The sequence below is a fragment of the Xiphias gladius genome, chromosome 24 (genome assembly GCF_016859285.1).
Source record: "Xiphias gladius isolate SHS-SW01 ecotype Sanya breed wild chromosome 24, ASM1685928v1, whole genome shotgun sequence".
Classification (NCBI taxonomy): Eukaryota; Metazoa; Chordata; class Actinopteri; order Istiophoriformes; family Xiphiidae; genus Xiphias; species Xiphias gladius.
Genome location: NC_053423.1, coordinates 21,185,649 through 21,194,595, shown reverse-complemented (window position 1 = coordinate 21,194,595; position 8,947 = coordinate 21,185,649). Strand labels below are relative to the sequence as shown.

The 8,947-nt window shown below is 43.1% G+C and overlaps 1 protein-coding gene across 1 annotated transcript; it reads left to right on the top strand.

Annotated features, from left to right (window-relative positions):
* On the top strand, positions 1-7,851 carry klhl43 (kelch-like family member 43). The gene is made up of 6 exons (XM_040121043.1): positions 1-532; positions 1,642-1,790; positions 2,629-2,975; positions 5,070-5,369; positions 6,360-6,535; positions 6,880-7,851. Exons 1-6 carry the CDS (start codon positions 219-221, stop codon positions 7,676-7,678), a joined length of 2,085 nt encoding a protein of 694 aa, XP_039976977.1. The 5' UTR covers positions 1-218; the 3' UTR covers positions 7,679-7,851.
* Positions 7,852-8,947: the final 1,096 nt, after the last annotated feature.

Sequence of the window (8,947 nt, the reverse complement as noted above, 5' to 3'; positions counted from 1 at the left end):
CTCCTCTATTCTTTCTGTTAGTAAAGAAGTCAGCGCTTGTCTCAGTGTCAGGAAACATATTTCTTTTTTGTTTGGTCAGCCGGATTTTATAGCAAGTGAATCAGCGTCTCTCTCTGTCGAGAAGTCAACTCAGTAAACTCAACTTACTGTGGGAAAACATTTACTGAAGTAGACTTAGACTAAAACCTAAGAAAGGCATCAACCCCAACACTCAAAGGATGGCTCCCAAGAAGAAGGCCTCCCGTCAGAAGAAGCCTGTCGTGGAAACCATTTCTCAGGTCGCCCCGGAGACCACCCCGACCCCGCTGAAGGTGGAGAGCCTCGGGGATGGTGTGGTGGTGGTGGAGGGCGGGGTGAAGAAGATCGAGCAGATGGCGGCGCTGGACATCGCTCAGCTGAACAGCCTCAACCTGCCGCTGCCGCCGCCCGTCATCAAGCCCGGAGAGAGAGGCCTGGGCCTGGGCAGCGAACTGACACGACCCCTGCACGGCAACGTCCTGCTGGAGGAGCTCAGCAAGATGCGCCAGGAGAAGTAAGTTCTGATACACACATTCCTATCATATTGTATTGGAACTGATAGCAAACAATTTCCATTAAAAATGATACCATTAAGGTTTGATACAATACAATTCAATTCTATACAACTGTGATAGGATACTTTACAATCACGATGCAAAATGACACAATTACAATAAGATACAATTCAATTTCAATACAATGCAACTGCAACACAATGCAATTACAATACGATACAATATATAGTACAATATGTCACGGTACCATAGAATTACTGGACAATACAATTTTGTTATAAAACAATTATGGTTCAATCAGTTTCGATATAATACAATTTCAGTACAATAGAATTATGATATGATACAATTTTGATAAAATACAATTTTGATTCAGTCAAAATTTCAATATTAAATTGTTTCAATACAAATATGATACAGCTACAGTACCACACCATTTCGACACAATACAATTTTGATACAGTACAATTATGGCATGATACAACACAATTATGATATGATGGAATTATTATTCAATTATAACACAATCATTTACGATACAGTACAATTAAGATTGTTGCCTTGTAATTGTGTAATCCATGTAATCACATCAGAAATATGATAAGATTACAATATTACAGTGAATCATAATCATATTATAATTATATTTTATCGTTTCGTATTATATCATAATTGTATTATATCATTATAATAATTATATCGTATCGTTCCATAATCGCATTGTATTGGGGGACCCCGTATAATGTAAAGTCTGTAAAATAAAGCTCTTTCTGAAGCCTGAGAGCATAAAATCCAGATTATTTTCTTATATTGGGATAGCTTGTTGTGCATTATTGCATCACATTGTATCACACCATATAATTTCTGTAAATTTTACTTTATTTTGTTTCATATCTGATCATATTGTATCAAATGTCATATTTTTTGGTAGTACGGCATTATATTACATATTTCGATCAAGACTATGTAGTGTTATGTATCATATATCATTTCATTATGTGTTGTTTTGTATTACGTATTTGAAATTGCATTATATTGTAATGTCTCATCCTACTGCATTGTGCCAAATTCAGTTTTTTTACACGGTCCTCTGTCCTACCTTCCTCAGGTTCCTGACCGACTTGGAGTTGGCCTGTAAGACAAAGGCCTTTGACGTCCACAAGCTGGTCATCTCTTCGATCAGTCAGTACTTCAGGGAGATTCTGGCCAAAGATCCCGGCATGAAGCGCCTGGAGCTGCCCTCCCTCTCACCTCTGGGTAGGCCAACCTAGATCAACCGGGTTCAATTTACACCTGGTCAACACTGCACAAGGGAGATTTATATTGTCCAAGTCACCTGCCTTCCATTTAGCTCTTGCATCAATCACACATTTCACTCATAAAGCCGAATGAAAAGGACCCTTTGGTTTTCAATCTTTTCTAAACAGATACCTGTATAAAAGAAAACAACAAAACACTAAGAGGGGGGTAATAACGCATCCATCCATCCATACATTCCCCTGCATCCATGGAGGAATTGGTGGTTTCTCGTGTAAAATAACTGAGGCCATGTCGGCCTTAACTTGGCAATCTTTGCTAGAGCTGGTGTGTCCATCACTGTGTCCAGCGTGTTGTTAGCCAAAAGTTGTTCAAACCCACAGATCTTTATTTTAAATGCTAGTCAAGATCCTTAGCCACTGTTTTCTGACACATTTTCTGAAATTTTATAGACTAAATGATGAATTTATTAATTGAGAATAGTAACTGGTAGATAACCCGATGATTAAAAATGTTGTTCGTTGTGGGCCCTAAAATGAAGCAAACGACAGTACAGCCTTGAAACACATGGAACAGTACACTGGTCTGTATTATTTGACTCAGTGTAATCATCATAAAGCCTCAACGATGCTTTGATCAAATATAATGTTGTTCTAAATTTAAAGCTGTTTAAAGGAGGATTTAAAGGAAAAATCAGGTTCCAAGAAGTTAATTCCCCTTGGCCACAGTAGCTTTTGTTTCGCCTGCTTGAAACTGTTGATATGTGAGTTACCTTGTGACAGATCAATGGTTGCCCACAGTTGTGTCCAATGTCCTTGCTCGGTCCCTCTGTCTGCAGGCCTGGCCAACGTCATCACCTTCGCCTATCTGGGTCGCGTCCACATGTCCCTCTACACCATCGGCTGCACCGTCTCCGCCGCCGCCACCCTGCAGATCCCCCAGCTCCTCAAGATGTGCATGGACTTCCTGCTGGCCGAGCTCAACGTCCAGACCTGCGTCTACATCTGGAACATCGCCGCCGCCTACGGCCTGCTGCCCGTGTGCGACGCCGCCCGCCGCTTCGTCCTGGAGAACTTCGTGCAGTTCGCGGAGACGCCACTGTTCACCCAGCTGACCCTGGAGCAGATCTCTGCCTTCCTTCAGGACGACTCGCTGGTGTTGCCCTCTGAGGTCACGGCCTTCCAGGTCAGAGTTCAAACTTTGTCTTTAAAGGTGAAAGGTTTAAACCTGTAGCTGAAAAATTAGGTTGAATTAGGATACGCTGTCAATGTTTTACATTCCCCTCTGAATTACTTCTTGCACTTTTGGCAGAATAAATCATAGCCGCCCGGAAATCCATCATTACAGAAAGTCAGGCTCAATCCAAATTCAATTCAAAAGCTTCTTGACATGAATTATTGGGAACTTAGTCTTCCCTTCTCATGTCCAAAGCGAGGACAAACTTCATCGTCGACCCTCTGGGCCTTCCGGCTATTTTCATCCAGCCCTAAAAACAGACCCCGGACCAGCTGTTCAGAGCCTAACACAGGGCCACGAATCGAAGCCAGTCACCTGCAGGTCGACTGTGAACAGAAACCACCAAGTATAACTCACACTGAACGCAGGACGAGATGCTCGTTTAATAATATACGGGTGCAATATGGACTGAAATAGAGTGGCAGCTGCGGTTGTATTTATAAACTGCACCAAATGTGAGTCTGTCCGAGCCTGACTGTATGTAACTCTGTCTCCTTTTATTCAAGTCGAGCCTTATTCTTAGTTCTATTTGAATGAACTCAACCGGTCTGTAAAACTAACACTGTGTTGCATGTGGACTGGTTTCCTTTCTTTCTTTTTTTTTAATTGATATTTTTTAAGATAAATGATCGGGTTGGTCAGGTCGTCTTTCTAGGACATATATAGTGTTGTTTTACATCCTATAGGCGAGTACTGTATATATGGTACATCTTTCCAGTATTTTACATTTTGAGCATTTTGTTTTCTTGTGAGAAAGCTCAGTTTCTCAATACGGTTTATTTAATTGAAAATTTCAGTCCGGTCGTCCTTTTGTTTGACGGTTTGTCGGCAGCCACTTTCACGTGATGGCTTTTTTTTTTTTTTTTTTTCAAGCAGCCACAAGTTTACAAGAAAAATCAACCTCTATACCAAATATTTTTAGAAAACCTTTAGTAACGTCTCGCCAATATGAGTTCGGGCTGGATTCTAAAAACAAACATTTTACAAAACAGTTCCCCTGACAAACAGCTCCTGTCTTGAGAATCAGTTCCTCCAGCATTGACTTCTCTTAATTTCATTTTTAATTCTTACATTATTAGACATTTGTTGAATAATTATTTGTTGGAAAAAAAAAATGTTCCCATATCAAGGATCTTTCAAAGAGTTCAGTTTAGTAAAACGGCTCCTGAAGTTTCACAAACTTCAACGAATGGCCATGTTAAACATTTAGTGTCATTCAAATCAAAGGGCAAGGGCGTCATTCCCAAACTGCAATTTAATATTCAGCAGCTATAGGGGAAGACATCGGTCTCTCACCCTAGCCGACCAGAATGAAAATGCAGGATTGAGACCTTTTGGGAAGGACAGGAAATCAGCGGTTGAAGTTGAAACAGATGAGAAAGGTTGAGGAGAATCTGGTTCACCGCTCAAGTCATTTATCGATATAATTTAAGAGTATTATCCTGACTTGGGTTTTTTAAATTTGATTTCACCTGAATTGTCTCTTTATTTCTTACATCTTACATTAGTGGAATTGATTTTTATCTATTTTTTATAAACTCAAATCTGTGTGAGTCGATTTTATATTAGATTTTTTTTAAAAAAACTTTCCTGATATTAATTTGCTGCCTGTTGTGAAAGTATGGAGTCCCAAAACTGACAAAAAGTCGGAATTATAATTGCACACATCAGTACATAAATACTACCTCAAATAAAATTATCATAGTATAAATAATACTGTTTGTTAAATAATTAAAATAAATATAAAGCTTTATACTTTTCATTGAACTTTCAATCCAATCAGCTGGTTTAGAAAAAGAAGCTTTTTATTTATTTCCTTTACCACCAATCGGTTGATTGTTTTTTTTCACTAACACACGTTATTGAAATCTTTAGTTTTCCTGGGCTTTTTTTTTCTTTTAACGGGCTTTTTCTACTTCCTATTTTTCCCAAGCAACATTTCCTATCTTACTCTTTTGACTAACAACATTTTTCAAACGCCTCTTATTGTCACTTGGCGCTGCGGGTTGCATTTCTTTTTTTTTTTTTCCTGTCTCTCTCCAGCTGGCCATGAGGTGGCTCGACTTCGACGCCTCCCGTCAGGCCCACGCCGCCGAGCTCCTCACCCACGTTCGCTTCGAGACGATCCCGGCCAGCGAGCTGGTGAGTCAGATCCAGCCGGCGCCCCGCATGATGCTGGACCCTCAGTGCCACCGCCTGCTGGTGGACGCCATGAACTACCACCTGCTGCCCTACAAGCAGAACACGCTGCAGTCGCGACGCACGCAGGTCCGCGCCGGCCAGCAGACTCTGCTCACCGTCGGAGGCCGCCCGTCGCTCACCGAGAGGGCCCTCAGCCGTGAGGTCGGTGCCCGCGAGGGGGTGGGGACACATGCGGTCAGAGGTTCTTCAACCAAAATAATAATTTTAAAAAAACAACTGAAAATATGTGAATATATAAATGTACAGATCTAGCAATTACACATTATTATGGAAGTGGTATTGGGGTAATGATAGTCTCATAAAATAAACAGAAATACTATGTCAATTCCGGTATTAGTAATAGATTGATTGAACTTGAAAATCACATTTAGTTTTCGTTAATATAGAAATACTGCATTTCACAGTATTACTACGAACTGTCCCTTTTTGCTTTATCTCAACCCTGTCTCCTAGAAGTCACATTCATATACGTCTAATTTGCAACAGGAAAATACATTTGGAAGGAAACACAATTGCGACCGGGATATGTTTTCTATAAACACGATGAAGAAATGTTGTTAATCTACATCTTTGGCCAGTCACAAAAAAAAACGTTGATGCTGAACGTATCACTCAGGTGTTCGCAGAAGATAGATTTGGTTCCCGCCAAAATGTCCGCTCGTAGTGACTCCAGCGTTATTAAACCGTTTCATGGTTATGTTTACGCTCTCAAAGCACGTGGTTAAGGTTAGGGAAACGCGGTGGTCTGATTGGATCAAGCCAAAGTTCACAGTGACTTCAGACACAACTTGCTTAGGTCCATCGGAGCATCTTTTTAGAGCAATATTCAATGTAAATAAAAACTAAAAGATTGTGTTTTTTTCTCACCTGAAAAATGTGCAGAGTAGCCTGCAGATTTTTTTTAACTGCTGAGTTCCACAGTAACAACTGTAACCGACCTAGATGAACACGTGAAAATTTTTATCAGCTCCTCTCTTCTCTCCTCTGAAATGATAAAAGCAGGAGGACAACAGGGACATGTTGACCCCACCGCCAGTGGAAACTATGCCCTTGGGTGCCAGTGTGTCCTTGTTAGCGCTGCGAACGCACTTAAGGAAAATCCCCCACTGACCTTTGACCCCTGGTGTCCAGGTGCTGTGGAGGGACCCTCGTGAGGGCGGGGCCAGCTGGCGTCACCTCACGCAGCTGCCGGCCAAGAGCTTCAACCAGTGTGTGGCGGTGATGGACGGCTTCCTGTACGTGGCCGGAGGAGAGGACCAGAACGACGCCCGCAACCAGGCCAAGCACGCCGTCAGCACCCTCAGCAGGTTGGACTGGGGGACCGACACATACATGAAGCATATACCGATCCCTGAGAAACGCCCAACTCAAAAGTTCTTCTCAAAAATTACTGATCGTCTGACAGATCCATAGTAAACACTGTACGATCTCACTCACTCACTCACCCACCCACACACACACACACACACCCCCTGCTATGGGGCCCCAGGGTAAAAGTGAGCTGCTGTGGCCCACAGGGACGCTCTTCAAGACAAGCCCTCAGGATTGGAAAACAAGAGAGTGCCCAACTCCATGCCTTTATTATGTCATTCCATCTCTTATGTTGCCCTAAAACCCCTCTAATCATGACTCCTTCCTTTAACCCCGTCAGATACGACCCTCGCTTCAACACCTGGCTCCACCTGGCCAGCATGCGTCAGCGCCGCACCCACTTCTCCCTGGCCGCCAGCGGCGGCCGGCTGTTCGCCATCGGCGGCCGCAACGTGGAGGGTCTGCTGGCCACCACCGAGAGCTACCTGCCCTCCTCCAACACCTGGCAGATGCGTGCGCCCATGGAGGTGCCCCGCTGCTGCCACTCCAGCGCCACCCTGCCCTCTGGAGACATCCTGGTGACCGGTGGCTACATCAACTGCGCCTACTCCCGCTCAGTGGCGTGCTACAACGTGGAGACCGATACCTGGGCCGAGAAGGCCTCCATGGAGACTCCCCGTGGCTGGCACTGCTCCGCCAGCGTCGAAGGGAAGGTGTACGTGGTGGGAGGAAGCCAGCTGGGACCCGGTGGAGAGAGGGTGGACGTGCTCTCTGTGGAGGTCTTCTCTCCGGAGAGCGGAGCGTGGAGCCGTGCCGCCCCTCTCAAGCTCGGTGTGAGCACCGCCGGCCTGTCCCCACTGGCCAACAAGCTGTACCTGCTGGGAGGCTGGAACGAGGGAGAGAAGCGCTACAAGGCGGCCGTCCAGAGGTACGACCCGGCCACTGACAGCTGGTCCATGGCCGAGGATCTGCCCGAGCCCACGGTGGGGGTGTCCTGCTGCACCCTGACCCTGCCGCCCCGCCACGCACCGCGCCGGCAGCAGCACCGCAACACCCCGGCCTACGAAGAGCAGCAGCAGGCCGGGAAGAACCGGAGCAGAGAGAGCAGCGCGGCCCCATCACAAACCATCACAGCATAGAGACACATGAAAAAGGGAGAGGTGGTTTAACCTCAGGAGAACATCTGGATTAGGGCTGCAACCTCTGAATATTTTTCATTATTGATTAATCTGGATTCATTTTTCAACCAGTAGTTTAATCGTTTGGTCTATAAAATGTCAAAAAAAAATGTGTAAAAATACCCAAAGTGACCAAGGTGACATCTTCAGATGTTCAAAACCCAAAGATATTCAGTTTACAATGACATACGACAAAGAAAAGCAGAAAATTCTGCCATTTGAGAACCTGGAACCAGAGAATATGTAGCTTTTTTCACAGTTTTTGCTTGAAAAATGACTGAAACGAATAATCAATTATCAAAAATAGTTTTTTTTTTAATTAGATTTTTTTCCTTGGTCGATCGATTTATCGACTAATCATTTCCGCTCTAATTTGGATCATGTCTGCTCTTTTTTTCTGTTGTTGCCTATGTGGAAAAGTTCACTTATTCAGTATTTTAACACCAAAGAAATTTACTTTCTCCCCAAGAACTTAATTGACCATATGATAAAAATTTTTGCAAGAACCCTAGCAGTGCATTCCTAATAATCTATAACAGCATAACGATCGAAGAGAAACATTAAACGCTTGAATAACAATAATAAATGTATAAATAAATAGGTACAAAAGTATATAAACGGGCACACAAAATTAAACAAAACAAGTTTATATTTTAGAAAAATACTGATAACAATAACAATGGACAGTTTAAAGCAAAGTCTGTGTAACTTTTGCCAAACAGTTGCCAGAAGTGACATTGCAGGTAAAGGCTAAAATGTAGTGGCACAAGTAGAGAAGAGTCACAAACTGACTCAGTAAAAACCATTTATACTGTAAATTTCTACCTAAAGGTTGCTAACTTTAGCCACAATAAACCACTGGTCATACTGGACCACGTTAGGCAACAGCAACAGCAAAACTTTTGAGTGCCCTGAACCGAACAAGAGTGCGTTTTATTGCTACTGAACTTAACTTTTCATTTGTAAAAGGAATAGTGTGTTATTTATTATTGAAGAAGTTGCATAGTCTCACCCGAAGAACCGATCCTGAATCCTTCCTGAGACAGTGATTTTTATGGTTTCCAAAAAAAACCAAACATTTCTGCTTGACATCTGTCCTGTATTGTTACGACTGAAACAGCTAAATTAAACTCGGAGGCTAATTCAAGATAAAACTAGCTACAGACCCGAGGAAATGCCCTTGCAGCTGCGCTGCAAGTCGTGCAAGACAGAAAAGAGAGCTTGCATGAT

Excerpts from the sequence above, each read along its gene's own strand:
- klhl43 (XM_040121043.1), top strand. The coding sequence starts at position 219 with ATGGCTCCCAAGAAGAAGGCCTCCCGTCAGAAGAAGCCTGTCGTGGAA. Across the intron at positions 533-1,641 it reads AGCAAGATGCGCCAGGAGAA|GTTCCTGACCGACTTGGAGT; the intron begins GTAAGTTCTGAT and ends TACCTTCCTCAG. Across the intron at positions 5,370-6,359 it reads AGAGGGCCCTCAGCCGTGAG|GTGCTGTGGAGGGACCCTCG; the intron begins GTCGGTGCCCGC and ends CCTGGTGTCCAG.